Consider the following 26569-nt stretch of genomic DNA (forward strand, 5'->3'; position numbering starts at 1 on the left):
TGTACTGTAATGGGTTACCACTTTGTGTCAGATACCCCTGCGATACAATTTGTATGTCACACCATTGCATTGTCATTATTATGCCACCACAGACTCATTTGCAGCTGGAGGCCCCTACGCACTCAGCCTTCAGATGCCACACTACACAGCAACAGGGGAAAAGAACAAGAGAGAAGGGTGGGGGGGGGTTACAGTGTTAATTGATTTTTTTTTTGCTTTTAAACATTATTCAGAGATGCTCAGAACTAAGAGGGTAGAACTATATAATACATTAAAATCCCTTTGCTGAGATAGATGTTAATGAGAAATGCATTACTGCAGTTGTTGAGGAAAGGATGTAAATCAGAGCTGTCCTAGATGACAGATTAGCCACAGGGAGTCATTAGAAATGTGCAGGTACACTCATTTTTAAACAAACAGTCAGAGAACCTGAATTGCCCTGGCAGAGTCACCTAACAACAGTCCTCTGACAGCGCTGTACTAGATTAAATAAAGTCTGGAATAAAACACTCCATACCAATTCTGTTTCCCGTATTCACATTATCCCAGTGAACCTTCTCAATTATAAAACACGGAGTTCACCGCTCGTGGGCTGTAGGAGTGGGTGGTGCATAACCTTAGAGAAAGAGGCAATTACGATACCATTATACAGTAATACCAGTGAATTAGCCTGAAGAAACACTAGCAGAGCCATTATCAGACCACACCATTCCCAGCAATGATAATGCACAGTATTATACGATAGGGCTGATATGATATGATATGATGTCGGATTGCAATGGATTCCCTTTGTTCATTGGTTCCTACCGTTGGTATGTGAAAATATAAAACTATTGAACTATTGGACCTGGATTTTTTTTAGTAAAACATTTTTTTGTTTGTTTTTTATCATCGTATTCTTCCAGGCTTATTCACTGCAGAACCAATATGGCATTCCACATTCAGAGGTAGGTGAACCTACAATGAATACAAACACAAAGTAACCCAACATTGGCACAATCATTTGTATAATGAATACAAGCACAATGTGCCCCATCTATTAGCACAGTCATTTGTCAGTTAATAGTACTTTACTAATGTGAAAACCGACTGCTATTGCAATACAGTAGTTTAATTATAATCAAAATGTTATTATCTAAATGTTAGACAATGCACATTGCATATATAACTTAAGGCTAGTTTATTTTTCTGTTGGCAAGTAAAAGAAAGATACAAAGTAATGGTGTTTTTGTAAGGTTTTTGGGTCACTGCAATGCTAGGCCACACTGACTTCCTAATTTTTGATTTTGTGCGGGACCTTAAGCAGTCATGGTCTATGCAGTCTGCAGTGTAGCATTGAGGGCTCTGTGAGTAGAGTGATGGTTTTGTAATGTTGGTCTCTCTTTCTCTGATGTAGTTGGTAAAGCTCCACCAGCTGTCTATGCAGCAGGGCACCCTTGTTCCCATGGGCCAGACGACCGCTGCTGTCCTTCCTGGTATGTATAAGGAGAAAAGCCCATTTCTAAGAGAATTCCTCTGAGGAGCTCATGAATGGCAGATCAGTATCTTAGTCTGCTGGAGTAGGCTACTTTTAAGGAATCCTCTGATAAGCCAGATATGCTATCAAAGCAAGTCTGGCATTGAGGATGTACTACACACAACCTGTTAAAACTGCTTTTCAAACCAGATTGATTTTTGAAGCCCAAACACGTTTTCTGGTAACTTGTCATTAAAGTGATAGAGGGCCGGTTTTGTTTGGAGTTTTTTCTCTTTTTACAAATCACTTAGTAATTCAACTTTAATTGTACTGTATAAAAAACGGAATCATTCTTTTCTATCAAATTCCTGTAAAATTAAGTAAGCATATATTCATATTCCCCATGAAGAAAACAATCTGGAAAATTCAAGGTTATTCAATAGATGGGAGCCAACAGAGAACACTGTTTGTGTTAAAAAATCTCCTGTATTACAGGGTTAGACAGTGATTGCCAAGTGAAGTTCTAATTATACATCATTCTTCTTGGTTCCCCTTCTAGGAATGGAGGCCACTTCTCAGACAACATCCCAAGAGCTTCTCATTCCAAATGATGTAAGTTACCATTAGAATATATATTTTTTTGTGTTTGTTGTTTAAGCAAAAATTATAGATGCCAGTTTCTGTACGTTCCAGTACAGTGCAGTGGTCATTGAAACCTGCAATTATGTCAGACTAGATGCATGTAAGCAGGTGGTTCACAGAAGCACTGATGGTATTCATAGTTGGTTCTGGTATAATTGCACTGAATCACACCATAGTGCCCAGATTGGCTGCTGAGTTTTCTTAAACCTACCAGTGTGGAGAAACAGCTTCAAGATTCAACAGTCGAGGCGTAGAATCTCAGAGAATCTAAAAACGAATTTAAATCTCTCAATGGACCAACTGAAAGTGGGCTTTACAGGTGCTTAAACATGTGAAGTTTACTAAATGGAGTGTATAGGAGTGTTTATTCCAGACAAGTCGATTAACAATCCCAAACAATTGCTGTTCCTTACTATGGGTATGAATTATATTTCTACACTCCTCAGAAGCAGATTGAGACCACAAGAACTCAATTCCCTGGCTGAATTCGAATCAGGCCCCCAGAGTGTCCTATTCAAATACCTTTGCCTGTCCCGTAGGCTGCCTAAAAACAGGATTAACACCTGTCTTGTGCTCTTCAGTTCAGCTTTCTCCTGGGTATCAACTGGCTGAATCCATGGTGGTCTGACTTCCAGAGAATGCTGTCAGTGTAGCCAATTAAACACACCAGCAGTCTTTCAACAGACCCCCTCAAAGAATACATTGTGTTGTTTGGAAGACTACTGCTACTTTCATACAGGACTGTCCAAGTTCTCAGGGGTCCTGAAATCACCAGCATTCTTCCAGTGCAGTGTTGTCTGCTGGCATACCAATCTATTTGAATTACATTGCTAGTCTTCATTTTCACCGTTATTGTGGTCTCTTTCATTATCCGATTTAGAGACTATGTAAACTAGCAACAGAGATATAGCCACTTTTTTCAGTGGTATAGAAACAGTAAAATGTAGCCTTCACTTTGACCTGTGACCTAATATAAGAGATGTACTGACCACCGTTTTACGCAATAAAAATATAGTACATTCACATGTCTGAGCCTGGATTAAGTAAAATAAGTTTAGGGTTATATTACTAAAATAGAACCCTTTTTGAATGTGTTCAGAAACTGATAAACAGAACACGATAAGCAACTATTGGAGCTGGAGATCATATAGAGAAAAATACTTGAAGAAAACGTGATCTGCAAAATGAACCATCATTTTCCAACAGAATGTTGGCTGTGTGTTGCCTTATTGTGCTCGCCGGTCTACAGATTCCTAACCTCGTCAGATACATTTCTTATAATAGCCTCCCACACCTCTGCCAGTGGAACAAATCAGGCACTGTGAAGCTGTATGACTCTTATGGAAAGGAATGCTCTGCGGCCCCCAGGCACTGCAGCATTTCAGTAGTGGGGTGCTTGAACTAGAGAACAAAAGGAGATTTGTCCTTTAGTGGCATGCCAAGCTGCCGACCCTTGGATGCTGTAATCAGTTCATGCTCTCCGTGCCTACTCCAGTACTGATGGGTGGACTTAGTTCAGGGGTCTTTACCTTGAGCTCAGGCTCACAGATTAAAGGCTGAAGTCTGAGGCTCATGGGCTATCTCTGCAGCAAGTGTTGACGGAGCCTGTATTGAAGTCTAAAATGGGAACTGCAGGAGACAGGACCATGCATTTCTTAGTTAATCCCAGTACTTTAAAAATGAATGATAGTGCTCTCAACCCCCGGGGGACAGATAATCTAAAAGATTAATTTGGGTCAGAAAATAAAATGTAAAAAGTGATAATTAACCAAATTGTAGTGAGACGTTATAATATTGCTAAATAGAAGACAGTCTTTCATTTGATTTAGACTGAACCCCATTGTCTTATTTCCAGTGACATCCCAGTGCAAGATCTATGTATAGTACACAAAAAGCCAAACTGATCATCTTCTCCTTTCATAGCTGATTGGCTCTATCATTGGCCGTCAAGGAAGCAAAATCAACGAGATCAGGCAGGTGTCTGGAGCACAAATCAAAATCGGCAATCAGCTGGACGGTACGAGCGATCGTCACGTGACCATCACCGGCTCTCCAGTCAGCATCAACCTGGCACAGTACCTCATCACCTCATGGTAAGGAACAGCACCCATTCGTTTCTTAGGGGTCCTCCTGCTGGCTGTGTCTGGTAGAGCACTTGATTGTTGCAGAGCCAGGTGCAGATGTGGAATTTTAGTACCTCGTCCCTTTCCAATCACAAGAGACAAGGAGGATGGAAAGGAATATCCTGTCCTGACTTTGTGGGGGGTTTTTTATTACTCGGGGTGCCAGTAAATTAATCTCTGCAAGTTCTGCTTTTTAATAAAGTGCTCAAAAGGATGTAATAAACCAGGAACTGTGTTACACCAAATAGGATCTTGAGACACTGCAGGTTTTAATACTATTCACCATATATGTTGTCATCAAGTTAATTTTGTCAAAGTTACATATATAACACAATTGTATAGTGAAGTATAAAGACAAAGGTTGCTTATTCAATAAACAGCTTTTAGTTGTTGAACAAAATGAATGTGTTTCCATATAATAAATAAAGAGTGATCAAATACCCCTAGATTTTTTTTTATTGTTATTATTATTTAAATCAAATTGTAGCCGTTTACTAGTGTATTGTGGATATTGTGAGAGCATTCTTGGATAGTCACTCTAAATACTTAAAGTAGTGTTACTTAAGTAGTACTTTATGGTCATTGAAATTACAAACAATTAAAAAAAATGTTAATTTGAAAACCATTTTGTTTCTTCTCCCCAAGCCCACCCTGAGCCATCTCCCTCCTCAATTAAAAACAGCTCCTCCCCATTTTTAGTGCGTCATAAGTATTCAAGCCCTCAAATAATCTGTTGCAACCTCCAGTAAACACCTCAGTTATTGATTTTAATTTCTCTTTATTTATTTGCTTAACATGTCTTTGTTTAACCTTCTAACCCTCTCCATATTACCCTTCCTCTTGTCTCCCACCCATCCCCACCCCCTCCCTCTGTCCTCCCTTGCAGTTTAGAGACCGCAAAATCCACCGCCCAGCCCTCCTCCATCACGACCCCCGTTGACCTCAACATGACCTTCACCCAGCCTGCCTCCCCCGCCTCCAGCTCGGCTGCAGCGCTAGCGGCAATGAGCGGCATGCCCCATGGGCACATACTGGGGGCTCCCTATGCCCTTCCCTTGTCCAGCCTCCTGGGAATGAAATCCGTCCCCTTCCTCACTTTGTCTGCACCCTCTGCTGCATCCCAAGGGACCTTAGCTTCCTATACATCCAAAATCTCTTCCGCCAACAATGGGATCAAGAAGCCAGAGAGGCAGAAGTTCGCCCCCTACTGAAAGATGGAAGGAAGGACACCCTCTTTTTTTTATTTTTTGCATTTTAGTAAGGTGGATGTTAGCTAGAACTGTCTGAGTGACTGTAGCACTTTGTTTGTGCCCATATTTAAAGATGACTTGTATAGCTTTAAAAGGTGTAACCCGTCAGAAGACACTGGTGGACATATCTGCCAACATTGCGGCTTTGACTAACAGACTGCTCCTCAAAAATAAAATCCCTATTTATTGATTTTAATATAAATATCCCCATTTACAGTTTGCAAGTTATACACCGATAGTCAAATTTATGTATCTAGATTTGCTTTTATAAAATAATTACGCTTTACATGCTTGTAAATGTTTGTTTGCTGTTTTTTCTATATACGAACAGTGTAAATCGGGTCATTTGATCAAAATTATTATCTTTTTTTGTTTTGTTTTTGTAAATTTGCTACAAGTGGTTGGGGGCTTATTGGTCGAATGCTTTTCAATTCCCAAATGTTGGCAGATATGCATTACAATGATTGATGCTCATTCTCACTCTCTCTCTCAACACACACACACACATATATATATATATATATATATATATATATATATATATATATATATATATATATATATATATATATATATATATATATAAAGTATTTTTTTATGTATGATGTCGAAGTGATGTCAACAGTCAAGAATAATACGTCGACATTTTTATACAAATAAGCATTACACACTTAGCCTTAGACATTAACTACGGTCCTCATGAGGGTTACTCTTCTAATCTTATTATTTACTATATTATACATGAATCCTCTCCAAAAAAACCTTTCCACAATGTACATGATTGAAACTGGATTTTAAATGATCAAAGTGGGTATGGAAAAATGAAATGGGAAGCTTGTTCTGTATTCCCATAAAATCTTGTTCCTAAATGTTTGTGGCAAACGACATCCACTAAAGAGTGTTGCGACTTTTTTTATTTCCAATTATTACAGACTGGTTTGCATTAATATGAGACTCACAGGACAGGCTGCCTATGCAAAGATTCTGTTCAGCTGTGGTTCTGAAGTGTTGCTCATATCCAGAGAAGTTTACATGATGCCCATTGTGCAGCACAATGGGCACTGGCATTCAAGGTAGATGCCAGCGGTGTTTCTGCTCAATGTCTCAAGAGAGTTTCAGTCCTCAGTGCTGTCACTCCAGCACCTTTCACAAGAACTGAATTTATTGCAAAAAAAAAAAAAAATCAATAAAATGTTTGCACTTGAAATTTTTATTTTTCAATGAAGGCCAAAAATGGTTTTACTAATGAATATGTTTTCTTATACAGGCTTTTCATTTTTAACATTTTGTGAACCAGGTTATTTTATTTATTATCATTTTCTTTTGATCAATGCCGTTAAATAAATGAATACTGTGTTAACCTGACTCGGTTTCACAAATGTATACAATCCAGGAGACACAAAACCATCTTTTTAGTGACAAAACATAGACCATCAAGAAGATATATAAATGCAGAAAAATATTACTATTGTATATTCAAAGATAAGGAGAAATTTTAAAAAGAAAAATCGAACAATTAAACCTGTGGTTTCTAAACCATGTTGAGTGAGTAAATACCAATTAGTCCCTGAAAAATTATGTAAATGAGTCTCTACACCTAAGCAAGCCCACACCATTGATCTGCTTCACTAACGAACACATAACACCCTCTCATCATGTATACCCCTATAACTTACAATCCATTTACTCCTAATCAAGAAATAATTATAAAAGAACTAATCAGTCACTGCACATTATTGTAATAATGTTACGTTCAGTATAGGAAATACATGTATTTGTTTGGTCCCATGCCTTGTAAAAAGTTGGGAATCACTCATTGTATCTGTGTAGTTTTCTTTAAATTAACAATTCTTTGTGGACTACTATGTGTTACAGTTCTGCAGCAATAACGAAGGCTGTTTGCAGCCTAATCCAAAGTCGTATCACGACTTTGGATCGGGTAACAAACACTTAAATCTTTACTTGCCAGGATACAGAAAGTCAAATATGCTAGGAGTAATGTTTCAGGTAAACTCCAGATAAGTCCTCAGCAAATTCAGAACCTTGCTTGACTGATACAACAAATGTAATATAGAAACATCTACCAAAGGCAGTTGTGTTAAATAGATAAATAAAAACTACAAAGATCTTTTTATGCTCCTATTATAACAGCAATGGAGAGTATTTCCATAGGGATTGTCTTTTTGCTTTATTCTTTAGTGGACTGTTGCATAACCCATTAACAGTCAGTGTGGTTTTCATTAAGGAATCAGAGCTGAAACAACGCAAGTTCCTAGTTTGATGTTAGATATGGGAGGCGGGCTGGATTGTTGTTTGTTTAACAGTGAGCCCAGCTGCTGCATCACATGAACGATCCCGTCAGTACACAGAAAGCCTCTGAGCTTAGCTCTGCAACCATCAAAATCCACTGGCTTCGTTCCACCCCCCTCCCATAGAGTTCACAGCAAGTTTTAAATACCTTTTTTACATTTGACAAAACACAGCAAATACCTCAGAGCATGTCCTGCCACTAACTTTAAAAAACAACAACAACAACATATTTTATATCAAGTACTTAAGTGACAGCTGATGGGCACATTCAGCGTACAAGGAGCGTATCCTCTTTCCAGTGGATAAAATCTAAGACAAAGCCAAGGATGGTAGGATGGTAGACTAGCTAGGGAGACTGTAACCTCCATGTATAGCTATTATATGACAGTGCTTTGGTCTTTTTTTGTGTAAAGGTCCTGAATTTGAATAAGAAAGTCAGTTAAGTGCCGCTTCTACTGAGTTTGACTTCAACCAAAGCAGCCATTTGACCTGCTATTCTTTGACATTTTGCTCACTCAAACTGTACCATTTTGCTTTGTAACAGGAGAGATGGGTTTGGAATTGAATGACAGATACTCCACTTGTGTTTGGCAATATCATAGATCACATTTACCTTTTGCAGAAGGCTTGTTAAAGACATGGTAAAACAAATATGGACCCGTCAAGAATGTTCTTTATTGTCTTATTTCATATTCCAGCGATTTGTTTAGGGAGATGGTGAGCAATACACCCAGATGTACCTTACTCAGTCATAAATCAGTATCTTTGTAAATTAAATACAGGGGGCCTTAGCTCTAAAGGAAAGAAAGTTTGGCTATCCTAGCTACTGTACATTAGTCGGGACACAAAATTCACGGTTTACAAAGGTTTATTTTCAGTCATTTGAATATATTGTAACTGTGAAGGGAATGCAGCACGGTTACAATATTTAGCTGTTAAAGGAAATGTTTGTAGCCACAATATTAATTTTAAAATTCAACACAAAGTTTTGATACAAAAATGTAGACTTCACCCATCCCCCCAACCGTCCTCCCTCTTTCCTACTCCTCCTAAAACATGCCTATTTGTACTACCCCAACGCCCAAGCAAGCTAGCAAAAAGCAATTTCAGCTTCACCCAAATTAATTTTCGGGTTTCATTATCTAACCGTATCTGGTCATTTCGATCACTGCTGACCTTTCTAGAAAAAAAGACAACAAACAACCCCTAACTCAGCATTTGTTAACGTACTTACGGAACTGGGCAGGCTTTACATAGTAAACTCTCAAGGATTAATGGCTTTGGATGCCTCATACCTGAGTTAGGCCCTTCTGGGATTTACTCAGCTGTTCTTGTCTCTTGTGTTCATATTTCATGGAGCACCAGGTCATAAATAGGCAATTTTAACCAGTTTAGGAGAGCACTGCAAAGACAGGAGCTTCTCTTGCAATAAAAAGTGACACTGGCCAACAGGAACCACAAAACAACTTCAAAACATACAGTACTATTCATAAATATTCAATGACCTAAATACTAAATTAAATAATTACTTTTTGATTATTTCTTTTATGAACTACATTGTCCACAATCAACTTCCAATTTCCACCAATCAGTTCTGAAGACTCCTTTTACAGTATTTGATATGGTCATGAAAAAGATTTGCTTGCTAGTGACGTATCTCCATGGCTACCATGTTCCATTCTAACCAGACAAACCAACACAAATAAAACATGCTTTACTTTTAGATTTATTTTTTCTCTGGAATAGAGAATACAGAAACTATAACCTTAACCCAATTTAAAGTAAAGTGGTTTAAAAACACACTTTTTCATAGCGGATCTAAATATAAAAAGGTGGCCTCCCTAGTGTTTTACATACTTTTACAGACAAAATCTACATAGATGATTCTGCTGGCCAGGTGATGATGGTTTCCATACCTTTACTGTACATAATGCTCTGGAAACATGCTAGTTTGTAAAATGGGCCACTAGACTGAAAAGCTTGTATTTTTACCCCTTTTAATAACACAAACTCAGCATTGCTCCAGAGCAAGAGTACACGCAAAACTCTGATTCAGAATAGGTTTCTCTGTGTTAAAATGAAGCTTTACAAAAGGCAGATATGTTTATACCTGGGATAATCGATCTATTGCAATAATCACACTTCAGAACGAGAAGTGGACTTCATGGAATGTATCTTTTTTTCATTTTTTAAAAGAACAATTCTATTTGTATTCAACAACAGTTGTACATGTTGTATATAATTCATGTATTTGTTTGTACATAAACAATTCTAATAAATAACTTAAAATTGTCCATTATACCTTCTTGTGGCCTTGTTTATCTATTTATTTATTACATTATTATATGAAATTATTACATTTGAACCTTTTTAAGCTAGCTTTTGATATTTAAATAATACAGAACAATTTGTCAGATAAGTGTAAACCATGGTGTTTTCCATAGCTAAAATGTTATTTAAATAAACCACCACTTTACATTTTGCTATATTAAATAATGTATTCCTGTTGTGGTAAAAAGAAATGCACCATTTACTTCGAATATATACAAAACAATAACAGTGTGTCTGTTTCTATTAAACAAATGCTTACCCAAAGGGTAAACTGATAATAGAAATTACCCTGGCAAAAAGTCTAGGAACTGCTTGTGACCAGTGGCCAGTTTAAAACTTTTATAGTTGATGTACTTGGCAGGCTGCTAGACAGCACAATTATATTTGTTCCTGTTTCACAAAATAATATTATGTAAGGGAAGCATGGTATTGTTTTGCAGAAATCAGCTCAGCTAGCCTAAGAAACTACATCAGCTCAGCTAATAGGATTTTGCAGGCTGCTTCCTAGAAAGGGGTTTGTGAAATTCTTGAGAATTGGAATTTGGAAATCACCTTTACTGGTTTTGTATTGGATAACCATTTGTTTTATAGAACCCTAAAACAGAAATTGGATTTGTTTTGTACGTCTTTCAACAAACAGAATTCAGATCTGCCTTCAGTATTTCTATAACACCAGCGCCAGTGCATTGAAAATTACATAACAGTTTCAGATGAAAATTACATAACACAAGTCTAAGCATCTATATATATATATATATATATATATATATATATATATAAATACACATAAACACACTACTTAAGTTAAAAACTTACCTGCTCTGACCCCAGGTGTGTTGTATTGTGCTACTTTTGAAATGGGAGGCACTTGGCCAACTGCTATTTAACCCTGAGTGGCAGTTGTATTTGTCTCATAGGTGTTAAATGAGAAAGTAATATTAAATAAATATTTTGGTTGAGTAAAGTAGACATCTAAAGATTTGTTATAAAGAGTTGTAAGATGGATAATGTTTTAATGCATTGTAGTATTGCTTCCACAGACACATAGGTCATAGTTAAATACATAAGAACAAATATAATTGTTTTGTTTGTTTTTAAGACAATGTTATATATAAAGTGTGCATTTAACTAAACGTTTCATGTAACATCCGAAGTAAGGATTAAAAGCTGAAACCCACAATACTTGGTACTGACTTAATTTCACAGAAGACCTACATAGCTGTCAGCTCAGAAGATTTTCATCAAGACAGGCTGTGTGGGATTGAGGAGTGTAGAATTGGCCTGTGTAGGGACCCTTGTGGTACACATGACAACAATACTCAGAAGGCAGTCAGAAACTGATGATAGGCAACACAACTTATTGTTTGATGCAACTGCTTAAAAAGAAGGGCAGTATATAGTAACACTTGTTGCAGAGTATCTTATTGAAACAGGCTGACTTTCTCTTAACAGTTAAGTTAACCCTAGAGTCAACCCCAATACAGCATATATTTTAAATGCACCTGAGGTCTGCGAATGGATATCCTGTGAAGGGAAGCACAGTTCCATTCATTGCTAAATAATGTCTTTTTGAAAACACTTTTTGCCTACTTACTACAGGCAAACAGAAATGAGTTTTAATGAAACATGAGAAAATACTAGAGCAATAGGTACAGAAGAGTAACACAATTTTACGTATCTGATGTTTGCATTCAATTACATACCAGGTTATCAGCCGTTCCAAATGTACTGTACTGTGCATAGACAATTGCATAAGTCAGGTAAACCAAGCACTAAGGCCTAGAGTAGAAGTAAGTACATTTAACAGAACTCTGCTTTGTAGTTGCTTGTGATTTAAAAAAAAAAGATTTTATATTTGATATGCCATTAGATTTGAGCCTTTAGCATAGACCCTGGTCTGCACACTGAGCGAAAACCACTGCCGTCGATACTTTTCTATTTAACAACTTGACAGCTAATCCATAGCTCTCTACCCCATGCGCCAGTCTCATAAGAATGTATAGGTCCTCGTTGAGAGACAGAAGTATTGAAAGACCAAACCAAATGTGGGCATTTTAAAATGTCATTTTAGATGCCCGTATTAATGACAGAAGTGTTGTGTAGATGGAAATCCAAACAAAAACTTGTGTTACTGTTTCCCTTTAAGAAAAATGTAATGATTGCCTGATGTGCCTTTTAATAATCCAACTCGATCAAAAGTAAACAAGAACACCTTAAGCGAAGTGTGGATGGCTTTATCATTTTACATTTTTCAAACTGAATCCTAAGTGTCTGAGTGGGTGTTGAATATTGTATCGAAAGACATAAAACTTGACATACACCCATAAATAATGGAAGTTTGTAATATAAGCCATTTACAAAAACGTTATGGTTTGCTTAGTTAAAAAAAGATTTGTTCAAACTTTAAGTGATTCTCCTTGTGACTTTTTCCTTGGCCTGTGACCACTGAGACCTTGCAACACTCGACCTGTGGTTGAAATGGAAACCCCAGTCCCACTTGCAGCCAGTTCACTTTGAATATCTTTGGCAGTCAATCTCAGATTGTTATTAACCTTCCTCACAATTCTTCTGCTTGTTCTTGGTGAAAGAACCTTCTTTCTTCCAGACAGAGGGAGCAAAGTGACAGTCTTGTACTTCTTGATAATATAAACAATAGTTGAAATTGGGATGCTCAAATGCTTGGAAATCTTCTTGTATCCTTCTTCAGCTTTATGACAATAAATAATTTTCTGCCTAAGGTCTTCAGATAGCTCTTTACTTTTTCCCATATTGACTTATTGCTAATGACAGCAATCATCCTATACCTAATCCTTTTATACTCTCTAAGAATGTTCACTTACAATCCGGGATTTTCTAGACTTTTCTAGGATTAGGGTCTGCAGTATCGTATTAAAATGTCTAGCATCTTGTAAACAGTACTATCATAGCTTTAGAGGGTATGAATACTTTTGAATTAGCATTTTTGGAGTTTTGCACAAAAAAAAAAAATCCTGAAATAATTGTAAACATCTATTTCTTGTAACATTTTTTCTTCATCAACAAAAGCAAAACTTTTTCTACAAAAAATTAAAATCCTGTGTTCTAGAAATTTCTAGAAATTATAAATTTCCATTGGGGTATGTAAACTTTTGACTACAACTGTATATATGCACATCACACAGGGCGAGGCAATCCACACACAGGTGGAGGGCGGGCACAAACCCGGGATCTCTCGCACTAAAGCATAGTGCCGATATTGCTGTAAAAAAGAGCCGGCTCCTTTGCAAGGAGCGTATATCGGGCTTATGTCTTTGTGTGTGATTACATCACCTACCAGCCCTGCTGCTGCCTTCCCCAGTGGAAGCTATATCCATCCATTATCATTAACCACTTAATCCTTCACAGGGTTGCAGTGAGCCGGAGCCTAACCAGGCAGACACAGGGTGCAAGGCAGGACTACACCATGGTCGGGATGCCACTCCATCGCAGGGCACCACACACACAAACACAAACACTCACACAGAGGGCAATTTAAATGACCAATCAACCTGAACAGCATGTCTTTGGACTATGGGGGGAAACTAGAGTACTTGGAGAAAACCCACGCAGTCAATAGGCCCCTTGTATGTTTGTGTGTATGTCTGGGGATCCGACCTTAGTTGGGTCCTGGATCCGCGACACTAGGCGTCGTCTCGATTGATAACCACATGGTGATATATAATATAGCTATTATATATATATATATATATATATATATATATATATATATATATAATTAATCAATTTATCACATGCTTTACAGAGCCAACCTTATTGCCAGTGCCCCAGGGGTTCAGACTACATTACACGATTTATATTAAAGCCCCAGGGCACGTGGCTAAATAATACACAGGGCGCTGGACAGTACACTTGTCTTCGGAGTGGAATTTCACAAGGTCATCGCTAGCTCGGTTAAATTTCAGGACCAGTTAACCAAATCACCAGTATGACCTGCTGCTTCTCTCCACTTGTCCAATGATTTGCTGTCTGGATGATGTGAGCACACTAAAGATCCCATGGCAATAGTTCAGATGGTGCAGAATGTGAAGGTGGGTCAGGGTTCTGGTCAGCAAGTGAAAAACAAACCACATTGTTCTTTTTGGCTGGCTCACTGCCAGAAAGGCTTGTCTTTATTTAGCTGACATGTGAATGCTAATGTATGTTGCACAATATGTGTAATGCTGATGCATTGCTTTGAACAGTAAATGTATTTCACGTACTGTACAGACTGCCAGTTGTCATCCAAATACAGAGTTTCCTTCTTTCATGGGCTAGCTATTTGTACAATGGCACCCCCACTATGGAGTGTCAATTTCCCAAGGGTCGTTCACATTCTCAGTTGGTGCTGGGTACTTCACTCATAATGTTAAGTGCTCATTAAACCATTTCACTGCAGGAGTGGAGCAAACCAACTTGCACAGGTTTTCAAAGAAAGGGAAAATGCCATTGATTCTGTCTTAATGGGTTTAATTGGGGTCCTATCATCTGCATAAATATTTAATCATTTTTACATTTCCTGTCCTTTAAAAGCCTGTGATTGTTTACAGCTACCTTGCATATCGATGATACTTCATACAATGTCCACGAATTACATCCTAGAAACTCCTAACCAGACGTAGATTTGTCTTGGGAACAACATCCCTGTAAACTGTGAATCATGTGGGTGTAGGGGCTCAGAGGCAATTTCTACAATGGTTTGAAAAACTCTCCAATCGATGTAAACAATACAATATCTCATCCACAGGGCAGTTTTAATAACCAACTACACAGCAAACTGGCAAACTGTACAGGGAAGAAGGCACAGTACACTGGATTGTATTTCTTTGACCTGTGAGTCTAATAGCCAAGAAGAAAGTTTATTACCCAAATACAAATCTCATGGATCTTCTCAGGTTCCAGGTAGAGCAGTCACTATCCTGCAGTAGATGCCCTCTGAATTAGATTGGATTCTTGAATCCCCAATACAAAAACTAATTGTCATTACTGTAAATTCATGTTGCTCCATAAGTGTTTTGTAACAATTAAAACAACAATCAATGAAACAAAGCATCACTCGAGATACTGTATGAAACTTATAGCGTCATATTTTCTAGGTGTTTACCTTTTATTAACATTTTTCATTTGGAATGTTCCAAAACTGAGAAATAAACACATTAACAGTGTTTAGGAGCCCTTAAATTATATTGTTTTTATTTTGTAAAAAACAATACATAATAAGAGGTAACAAAAAATATGCCCCATAGTATTTTACTTAAACAAAACATGTTTCACATGCTGATCAGGTCTGTGTATGTACTTCTCTCTAACTGACTGGCTAGGTGTCGATAACGTGTAAAGGAAGCTGGAGGAGTAAGCTGGGATGTGAGGCCGTCTCACCCCCTTGGACAGGAGGGAAGTGTGGAGGCCTATTTGGCTGCAGTCTGCCTGCGTTGCACCTGCCCTGTGGAGCAACAGGAATTCAGTTTCCAGTAAATTTGGTCCTCAAGACATCTGCCAGTAACAAGAATATAGTCTATGTTGTATTATCCAGCATCGTGAAGGGAAGGTACAGCAAGATCTTTAACATTAACAATGTCTTTAGTTTAAAAACATTGATGAAGGCACAACTTGAGCAGGGTTTTTTTGGTGGAAAAGGGGTAATTTGGGCAAGCTGAAAGGTGTTTGATACAGTGGGCCCTAAATACAAAACTTTAAAGACTGGTAATGGAATGTTTTTGAAGCCCAAGTTAATTAATTATATCAAATGTGCGGGTAATAAAACCCTTTTCTGTTGTTTTAGAGAGTGTTTATTAGTTTACTCAAACCACTGTGTAACCTCTCCAGAAGGGTTCTTAAAAACTTGTAAATGTATCATACTGTACCTCACAATACTGATCAAGCGGCAATAGCCCCAATAGTTCAGGGATAAAAATCCATCTATTCCCATGTTTAACCTTCATAATTTAATGTTGTAAAATAATCCGCTAGTATCCAATAAGAATTGTGACAGGTTGTCCAAATATTTCCTGAAGGGTTATGTTTATTACTATATATATATATATATATATATATATATATATATATATTTTTAAGACCACCACACACAATTCTGTCCCAATATCTTGCTGGTTTGAAATGACCCGCTATTTTCTTTATCTGGACCATTCTCTAACAAAAAAACTAAACTAAAACATTCTATTAGTCTTAATAAGCAGCACCAGTTCAGCTAGGGTTATGGTTATTGTCTGACAAAGCACTGCCATCTGGTGCCTACTTCAGAAACAATCCTTTTAAAGGGGAAAGGGACAGATTTATCATCCTAATCCAATCTATTATTTAAATCACCAGCAGCTTGAATCTGACTCAAATTTCCTTAAAGAAAAAGTTCCCATTAAATTATAAACCCACCGTACCACAGTGAATTGGTGGATAATGTTTACACATACCAGCTATATAAACGGTTTGATTTGGTGCTGTACATTTACATTAACATATTTTGACTTCTTGCTGTAATTATATTACAACCCTGCTCCAAATTTCTTTTCAGAACTATAGTATATCTTATTTTTTATTTTAATACTGAATACTACACTTGAACATGGGCAGGATCCCTTGAAATTACTTTCTGGAAAAAAAAATTCTAAACCCTTGATGATTATTAAATGAGTTGCAAATTGTGCGTTTTTACATTTCAGCATCTACACTTACCTTTGGGACTGCAGACAGCGCAATTCAAGGTCATTAATAGTCCACCCCCTCCTCACATCAATGTATCACTTCAAATAAACACATTCAAGGTCACCCTGAGCCTTAAGAATTTGTATGAATTCAGAGACAACGGTTGGGAAAAGTCCTACATCTTTCATTTCATTGGAATACACTGGGAAAATAAATATGTGTTTGACTCCAGTCTTTGAGAAGACAGAATAAAGGAATATCTATTTGTCCACTGAGAACAAAGTCCTTTCTATACTATAAACTCCAATAAAAATGTATTATTCTATTAACAAAGCTTGGTTCTCTGTTCTCATGATGCTAGTTTGAGGTCTTCTATCCATGCTGTAGTTTAATATGTAGCAATTTTGCCAAAATGCTTACTAGAGTACCTGTCAAATTCAAATTCAAATATAATGTGTACCATTAAGTGTTTGTGTTTACTTTTAAGAACCAGACATTTTAGCCTGTCCACAAATAATAATTTAAAAATAAATAAATAAATCCAACTTTGAGGGTATCTAACTGAAAAAACAAACAAACAAAACAAGGTTAATTTGGAAGAATGGCAACATGTATTATTGTTTCTCTTCCTCATCAATAGTGACATGAGACTGTTGTCTGTAACCCATTTCTATGCAAGTTGTATCAAGCACCAAAACACACTATTTAGTTGTTTCAGGATGTCTAGGGCAGACGCTGAGTATTCTCCAAGGAATTGGCCCATTAAAGCCTTAGAAAAGGCAAGTCTACACCCTTCACTGGTTCCTTACAAGCAAGCAGCCAAATCAATTGGCTTGTCTGCCACTCAGTGCTGTGAATAAAAGGATGGGCTAAACCACATCATGCATTTTAAGTTGTAAAAGCATACTAGTAAAATTAAACAGATATAATGGATATAATATTTCATAGCACATTCATTTTAGGAAGTTTACAATCATTACAAGTGGTTTTTATTGCAAGTACTAAAATACAAAGTTTTTTTTTTTTTTTAATTATTATGTCTTTGTTCAGGTGCTTTAACTCCTGGAGTTCAGGAGCTATTTTTCAGTTCTAGTTGCCTGTCACAGATATCTCGAACAGGCTAGATCATCCAAATCATCTTTGCAGAAGAGCCAGCGTCATCTAGTGATGGGCTCCTTTAGAGCAGGCTTCCTTTTGTTTCTGTTGGCAATACTGCACTGCTGTGTAGTACATGTGTCAATGGCAGGCAGCTCGAATTGTATGGAAAATCATGAGTTCATAGTTAATTCCTTTAAACAGGCTTATCAAAAACAACACAATAATCATAAAAAAGAAAACAGATATAATGGATATAATATTTCATAGCACATGTGCAGGTTGAATATCTGGAACCAGGTGCCCATTATGAAAAATGGCTGGGTATGACAGCAATGTAAGGGAGCATAGTGCCATATTAATCACATTAGAAAAGATCCATGTCTTTCCCAAGTTGGACAAACACATCTATATGTTTAAAACACTCAATGAAACTTAAGTAAAACGTGAAAGAAACGAATTCAAGTAGACAGTCTGCAGTCACAACATACCTGGTTGGTTATAATATATTAAATACAGCATTACGGCCATAAACTGAATTACTGTGGTGCACTGTGCATAACAGCTCAAAGATATCATTCACCAAAAAAAAAAAAGAAATATCAGGGTTTTCACCTAACTGCAAGTCCACATAATTTCAAAGCTGCAATAACCTGTTTCTCATATCAGACAAAAGCATACTGTAGTTGTGTGAGAGGAGTAAAATACTAAAAGTGAATTATGAAAAGGCACGCAAACTAAATACAGACAAATGATCTTGTCAATATTGCCATTATTGGACAAAGTAAACATGTTTGGCTCAGACTATTAAAACATCTGGGAATGCTTTGCTGACATCTAGTGGGAAATCAAACGATTACAAAACCCAAATCAACTGATTTCCACTCTTGAACATGTTTATTTGGGTTGATTCCTTTTTACTTTAAGACAGCTGGTACTTATATAGGTAATGCATACAAACTAAACTGATATGTTATTAATTTACAGCCCCACAATTGTCTGCTTTCCCAACAACAGCAATATATGCAGTTATATTTAAGCTGCTATACGACAAAACGAATTCAGAATATTTCATTTCCTGCATGGTATTCTATTACATGTGTTTTATCTAGTGCTGTTCCTGCCTAGGCAGGTTAGGTAAACAATGATCTAATCTGAACCAATAAGAGAAACATAAAGACCCCACAAAATGGGTCACTAAACAGGAAAGAACTTAAATACAATAGTGTAAACAATAAGCCTACGGCAACATTTGGTTAAATAATTTGCTATGAAAATAATTCATAAAGGGAGTAGAAAAGTTCCCTAAAAGCTAGGTATGTAAAGAGGCAGAAGCAAGCAATCCTGGCTAATTTAAACCTGTGTTTGCTGACTGAGGAAGGTAAAATGCATTTGATAATCACAAAACACCAGGGGCTATATACTGGCCTTCACAAATTCACAAAACAAAGGATTCCTATTGAAGTGCCTGAAAGCAGTGCCAGGGGATCAATTGGCAAGCAGACACTGGAAGCAATGGTCTATGATCACAGCTACTCAAGTAATCGAAGCTGTAATAAATAAAATAATAACTAGACATTGTAATAAAAAAATGTTATGTGCGATATTCCTTACTACAGACTTTCATTATTTATCTTTCCCAGTTTAGACGACAAGCATGAACAGCTAAGTGCTCACTGGTTGAGTACACCCTATTACGTTTGCTCATAAGGATAGTAATATATTATGGAGGGTATTTTTACATTTATTAGTATGTCAAGATTATTTGAATTCTGGATGATTCCATTACAGGGTAGTTTATAAAATCCACTATATATGGCTTTTTCTTTGGGTTGTGTGGGTATTGTGGGCTCATTTCAATAAATCTTAGAATGGGCATGTTAAAAGATTCTTAACTTTGGAAATCATTCTGTTTGTTACAGATTCAGAAAACATTTTTGAAAATGTTATTAATGAAAAGTATTGTCACGCTGGGCTATTGTTTACGTCAAAGGTTTTTTTTTTTTTTTTATGTTCTTATCGTGGACTACTACATGCAAAAGACCTTTCTCTAAATGCAGTTTCTATTTCTTACCTGAAAACACTGCTGTGGTCTCAAAAGATACTTACAAATACTCATGTTACAGAATAATGTACAGAAAAAAATTGTTAATTTTAATTATACATTATATAAAATATATAATATATATATATATATATATATATATATATATATATATATATATATATATAAAAGCTATTTTTATCAGTAGTCTGAAACGTGTTTGTGTACAGAACACAAGCGAGTAGCCGATACAAAGGATAATTACTATAATGTTAAAACCTTCACAGCATAAAAAATTAAACACATATATATCTGAAATAAAAACGCAGAGAATTATAAATGAAACAGGGAATGACTTTACTGACACTATTTCATACAGTACACAGATATAAAACAAAAACAGAGGGGGGATAAAAAAAGGACTGGCCTAACATTTCACATAAAAATGACTCCAATAATGTGTGTAAAAGAATGAAGACAACAATTGGGTATAAGATCATTAAATTTGTTTCAAATTCACCACAACAGCACAAGTCGTTTAGGAAAAGGGATTTAGGAATATTCCCTTGCACGAATGTGAACATAAAAAAGGCTTGCTGGGGGCTGTAACTGTTTTAACTTGGCAAGAGTAGGTTTTTCTGCATGTTTAGTTTAGCTAGTTCTTAAATATAATAAAGCTGTAGTGAAACCAAGTCAATTTTTCATAACTCTGAAATCAATGTGTTTCAGCTTCTTAAATAACAGAACTTTTTGCCTGAGCCCCAGCACATATAAGGCAGTAAAATCCTCTACCAGTTAAGATCTGTAGACCATATTTACATTAAAACTTTTACATACAGGCCAACCCCTTTATAAAGAACTTTAAAACCTGTGGTCCATTGTCTCTAAAATTGAACTTAGATGCCGCACATAAGGCGCAAATCCTAACAGGGTGCTTGTTTGTGCAAAGTTTTTATAAACAAGATATTAGTGTAGTCATTTAAAATGATGAAACGTGTGATCCAAACTCAGTTTTGTGTAAATAAGACCTCCATCTTTCAAAGCAATACTTCCCAACTGTAGAGTTGTCCCCTTTTTGCAATTCTACCGGTTGTTTTCTGTTGCCTTGCCCATTACGTACTCCAATCACAGTGGGGGGACGGGGGGACGGGGGGACTGCCTAATCTACACTGAAAGACAAACTGACAGTGTTTGTATACACAAATACAATACCTAAAAATACATGATATAACCCGAATAAAATAGCCCCCTCCCTCAAAATAAAAACACCACCCTCATTATGGACCATTGTATTACCTTACAGTTCTCATGCCAACAGCTTTCTTTAAAAATGTAACTCATTTTAAATTGATGCAAAGAAAGATTTAAAAAAAAAAAAAAAAAACTTGCTTAGACTACTGGAGTTGCTACTAGACATTGCAACAGTTAAAAACTATTTAAAAATCTAGTCAGTTTGTCTTTAAATCTTATGTTAAAAACTTAGCAGCAGTACAACCTCTCCTCCCCCAAAAAGAAAAGACAGCTACAGCCACAAGTCTTCAGTTCTTCATATAACACACAACCAGATCCATTGTTTTTACAACGCACACATTTAAGCAGTGTCTCTGACAATAACAATCACAAGGTGCTCCTCCTCCAGCTTGCCCAAAGTCCTGAGGGCTCCCTGGAGGTACTGTTGGGAGAATTCACAGGGAGGAAAAGCATAAAGCATCCCAGTGAAGTCTCTGTCCTTGCCCCCCGCTAGAGGTAAACCGATCACCCCAGCTGCCTGCTTCTGCTTGAGGTACGAGACCAAATTTCTGAGCAGGCGCCTCTGAAGTCCTGGTTCTGGGGGGGGTGCCTCTTTGTCCTGGGGAGCCTGAACTGCCAGAAGCACTGCGTAACCATCTGGGCTGCCCTGCTTAATTCGTCGGGTAACTTCGTCCAGTTTGGGTTGATCCAGACGCAGGCGCTGAGCAATTTTCAGCTGGGTGATCTTGCCGCCAGCCACATAGTCTTTTAAGAGGATGTTAACAATCCCAGTACTACCTTCCAAGACGTGCATGTTTGTGGGGAAACAACTGTTTTTAAGCACTAGGATGCCTTGCCAAGCCAGTGACAGAGTTTGGGCATATTCAGACAAGGTTGCAGATTTTTTGGTGTCTGCTTTGTCATCAGTTTTTGCCTCTTCGCACTCGTTGGTCTTATGGTTCCGGTCACCATCTTTCTTTCGGGCATGTGGGGACTCATGCAGATCTATGTGCGGCTTGTCCTCTGCTGCAGAATGTCGGCCATCTGGAGTGGCAATGTGGTGGTCAAGCCCAAGCTCAAAGGGCCGGCCATCCCGACGGATTCTCTCTGGGGTTCGGTCTGGAGAGGAAGCACGAATTTTCGGGCGTCCCCTGTCCTCAAAAGGGCGGTCATTGGAGAGGCTCCTGCGTTTGCGGCGCTCATCCCAGGGCTTGGGGTTAGACCTGTCATTTTCTCTCTCCGCTGTCCAGCGGTCTTTGCTGCGGCTGCGTACCGCAAAACTTTCCAGATTGTTCCGCCTGTCAAGGCTTTTGGAGGGACTGGACCAGTCAGCATCGGGGAAACCCCTTTCCCGATCTCGTTCCGAGTACAGAGAGTGAGGTGGAGTTCGGTCCCGAGTCCTCAGCTCACGTTCTAGGCTACGGTGCCTACTATATCCATCAACAAGCAGGTCGTAGTGGACTGGTAATGGAGTTGGGGGCTGGTACTGCTGAGGGTAGCTGCGGGTCTCCTCTGTTTTAGCAAAGTCCACTCTGAGCCTCCTATCAGGGCCCCCCAGGGGGAAACCCCTCATCTGGGCACAGGCTGCCTGTGCTGCATCAAGGCTCTCGTACTGAATGTAAGCAAAACTGTCGCCTTTAACATAATCAATGGTCCTGATGCTGCCAAAGCGGTCAAACTCTCGAGCCAGGGCTGCTAATGAGGTATTTGGGCCCAGCCCCCCGACCCAAAGGCGGGTGGTGGGGTTAGCTTTGCCGTAGCCAATTTTTACTGGGTTGCGACCAATCACACGGCCAGACATGGCCACTTTGGCTCTGTGAGCCATGTCCAGGTTCTGAAATTTCAAAAAAGCATATGCACCCCCCTGGCCCCTGGCAGGACGCTTTATGACAACCTCCTCAATCATTCCATACTTATCAAAAGCCCTCCTTAGCTCGCTTTCTGAAACATTGTGGTCCAGGTTGCCAATAAACAAGTTTCTAGTTGCCCTATGGTCATCCTCAGGCATCAAATCCTCTTCTGGCACTTGGTAAGTGAAAGACCTCCCCCTTTCATCAAACATCCCATAGTAATCTAGAGCCCTTTCTCTTTCCCTGCTCAGCCCAATAGCTTCCACAGCATAGTGCCTTGGCCTGGGCTCTCTAATACTACTAACCACTGGCGACAAGGATCTCTGTCTGTATTGGTAGTTGCTATGAAGTGGCACATAGCCCACATCTGGGGGAGTGCAACTCCGCCTTCTAGGGTACACAGGTTCTACTTTAAGTGGACGATCGTACAAAACTAACTTGCCTTTGGCATGCTTTGCCTCCTTGGCGTTCTCCGGGTGCCTGAAATTCACGTAGGCCACTCTTCCAAGCTCCGGGGTGTGAGACAGTTTCACGCTGACGTCGCCAAACTTTTTAAACTCATGGAAAAGTCCATCCTCCACATGTTCGTCCGAAAGCTGGGAGCCCAAGTTGCTTATGAGCAAAGTCTTGTATTCCAAACCACTGCCGCCCCTGGTGGTGGTGCCGCCGCCGCTGCTGCTGCTGCTGCTCACGCCGCTGATTATGTCCAGCGGTGTTTTGCTCTTGGGCCCCCCAGTCCGGAGCGGGAGGCGATTGTTAAGGCTGAGGTCGTGATGAGGCTGCCTGTGGTGGGGGTCTCCTCCGCCGCGCTCGTCTCTAGTCCGGCTGCTGCTGATGGACTTCTCACGGTCCCTGCTCCGGCTGCGGGCCTGATGCTTGTGGTAATTCCTGCTTTCGGATACCAGCGTTGCAAGGGGTGAAGGTCCGTCTTCCCTCCGCCCCCCTTCACGCTCCCGGTCTCTCTCTCTTATTCTTTTGGCCACAGCTCTCCCAGGACTGGCGTCCCGCTCGCCCTGCCGCTTCATTATTTAATTATGCTCAAACTTTTTTTTGTGCCTCCTCCAAAAACCCTCGTTTACTCCGCTCCCTGTTGTAATATCCTTAAAACGTAATATGCAAAACGGAAAGTAGTTTAAAAACACCCGCACTGATGTAAAATATATTCACTCACACTCAGATGAAAATAAAAAAAAACAATTAAAAAAAACCAGCATCACACAGTTTGCACCTTATCCGCCATCTTGGACAAAAGGAATGTGCGCGCTCCGGCAGGGGAGGAACCTGCGTAGAACGTTACGCAGCGTATTAGCGATGAGGTCACACGCCGACGGGTTACCATGGTCACGTGATGAACAGATACGCAACAGGTAGAAGTTTGTTGCGGTGGAATATTTTGTTTAATTAAATACTTTGCATGGACCTAAAAAGTTGATACTCTAATAAAGCGATATCAAAGTATAGTTATTTTTTAAACGAGACTACTGTCGAAGTCTTTTTTTTTTATTGTTGGTGACCTGAAGAGGTTATAAAGTACAGTTCCGAGTTAAGGAGCAAGGTAACACACATAGAAGGAGGGGAGCAGAAAAGCAGCACATATTGTGAAGCATTGAGTGATTATTTGAAAACTAAAACAATGTATTCAAAGACAGTTGATATTTTTGTATTGTCATCTTCTCCAATATGACAGAGCTTGCTTTATTCTATAACGATGTGAAAGAAACACACATTTTTAATTCCCTTCCGTTTTAACAGGTGGAGTTTAGATTACTGAACAGACGGGGTGCATTTTGTGGAGACTTATTTGTGAAGCAGTGCCCACAGACACGTTTCCTCAGGTGGTGTCTTGTATAATCTGAGCATAGTTACCATTGATGTTGTCATAAAACACGTACATGTGGTAACATCCATGCAGTACGTATATCCTAAAGTATTTGTACAAAAACAGTTCGAGCAATTGGTATATCAATTAGTAGATCAAACGATTTCCCGGATCATATTTGTACTGGTTAGTTGAATGCCTAGGCCTAGACGATTGAAGGGTTCAGAAAAAATAAATAGCAGACAAGAAGTCTATTTGTTGTCAAAGAAATACTGCGTTGTTGTGGGATTTTGCTCTGAGAGCATTTGGTTTTCTAAAAGGCCACTATGATTGGCAGGTGAAGAGCATGATATTACAATATTTTGAAGTAAAATTAAGAATAACCCAAGTCATTCTGCATGGGTGCCACGGTCAGCAACTACATTTATAGGATGTTTTGTTTGTTAAAATATTGCCTTTTTTTCTTTTTTTAAGAAAGGACTGTTGCAGCAGCCATTCAGGAATACTAGGATATTTTGTAAAGATGGGGTCTGTGTGGTGTTAATAGGCAGTAAGTAGTTCATCATTCCTGGTAAATGAGTAACATTTAAGTAGGTAAGGGATGTCAGTGGACCCCCGCCACCCCACCTCAAAGCACCACAAACCAGCAGGAGTGGTCCAACAGCTTTTCCAGGGTGTTGTATATTACTTGTGGGAGGAAGAGGATAGCTTGGTCGCCCAGTCCATCCAATGTTAGCCAAGACATTAAGCAAGCTATATGAGATTTTAGAATAAATATTGACAGTCATTTGTCCATTAGGAATAAGCAGCTATAGTATAACTTTTTTCAATCATATAATACAGTTGAGTACCAACTTAGACACCATGTCAAACCCTGCAGAGTTCACAAGGCACACATCACGTTGTCTTTGCTATGTCTGGCGCAATCTGTTTAAACACATTGACAACTCTTTCCATTTTTTAATCACCTGTAATGGGTTATAAGTAGGGCTTCTGATGTTCTGTGCTTTACCCTGACTTTTCTACATGCCTTTAAGAATTAAATTGATTAATTTGTGTATCTCAATCACAACTGAGAAACATGTTAATAGTAAAATGTATTTAATTTACAGGGTTTTTCTGTGAAACTAAATGGCTTTTTAAATTGTCCAAGCCTTAATTTTTGATTAACAAGCAGAACATACAAACAAGATCACAACATGTTAATAAGCAACTAATCTTTTTTAAAGCTGTAATAAAGAATAAAGTATTTATGCTGGGCACACTTTATTACAATCGTTCTGTGTGACTGTATTTACATTAGAGTCGCTTCTGCTTTGAAATGAAAAAGTATGACTTATGATTTAAAAGCCCATTTAGTTGTTTCATAGAAAAACCCCGTAAATCAAATCAGTCTTACTATTAACAGGTTTGTCAGCTGTGATTGAGACACGAAAGGCTTAACGGGTAGCAGTTGAATTTTTTTAAAAGGAAAACTAGAAGTCATGGAAAACAGAAAATCAGAAGCCCTACTTATAAATCAACAGGGCAATATATTTCTCAATATTTACGTGGGAGCATTTGCCAGGAGGGGAAAAAAAAAAAAAGTTTTCTAACGATTGCATTGTACCTAGATAACACTCTCACACTGCAACAATGCTGGTTTTCTATACCTGCAATCCACCACTCATTTGTATCAGATCACCAATATTGTTGCAGGAGGGAGCATGAGCTGAATACACTTAAAGGTAATCTGTTTCTTGTA

The 26569-nt window shown here is 38.4% G+C and overlaps 2 protein-coding genes across 4 annotated transcripts in view; one reads left to right on the forward strand and one right to left on the reverse strand.

Moving 5' to 3' along the window:
* LOC121298484 (poly(rC)-binding protein 4-like) overlaps positions 1 to 5988 on the forward strand; it is a 33028-nt gene extending 27040 nt beyond the window's left edge. For 2 of the 3 annotated variants that reach the window (XM_041225615.1, XM_041225617.1), the window contains 5 exons: positions 906 to 947; positions 1397 to 1475; positions 2016 to 2068; positions 4022 to 4191; positions 5108 to 5988. In XM_041225615.1, coding sequence (XP_041081549.1) covers positions 906 to 947; positions 1397 to 1475; positions 2016 to 2068; positions 4022 to 4191; positions 5108 to 5432 — 669 coding nt within the window. In that variant the 3' untranslated portion in view covers positions 5433 to 5988. Of the gene's footprint in view, positions 1 to 905; positions 948 to 1396; positions 1476 to 2015; positions 2069 to 4021; positions 4192 to 4866; positions 4983 to 5107 lie in introns of those variants that run through there. The other variant, XM_041225618.1, reaches the window with a different exon arrangement.
* Positions 5989 to 20271: 14283 nt separating this feature from the next.
* Positions 20272 to 24252, reverse strand: LOC121298319 (putative RNA-binding protein 15B). The gene has a single exon (XM_041225379.1). It carries the CDS (start codon positions 24029 to 24031, stop codon positions 21518 to 21520), a length of 2514 nt encoding a protein of 837 aa, XP_041081313.1. The 5' UTR covers positions 24032 to 24252; the 3' UTR covers positions 20272 to 21517.
* Positions 24253 to 26569: the final 2317 nt, after the last annotated feature.

This window comes from Polyodon spathula, chromosome 23 (genome assembly GCF_017654505.1).
Source record: "Polyodon spathula isolate WHYD16114869_AA chromosome 23, ASM1765450v1, whole genome shotgun sequence".
Taxonomy (NCBI): domain Eukaryota; kingdom Metazoa; phylum Chordata; class Actinopteri; order Acipenseriformes; family Polyodontidae; genus Polyodon; species Polyodon spathula.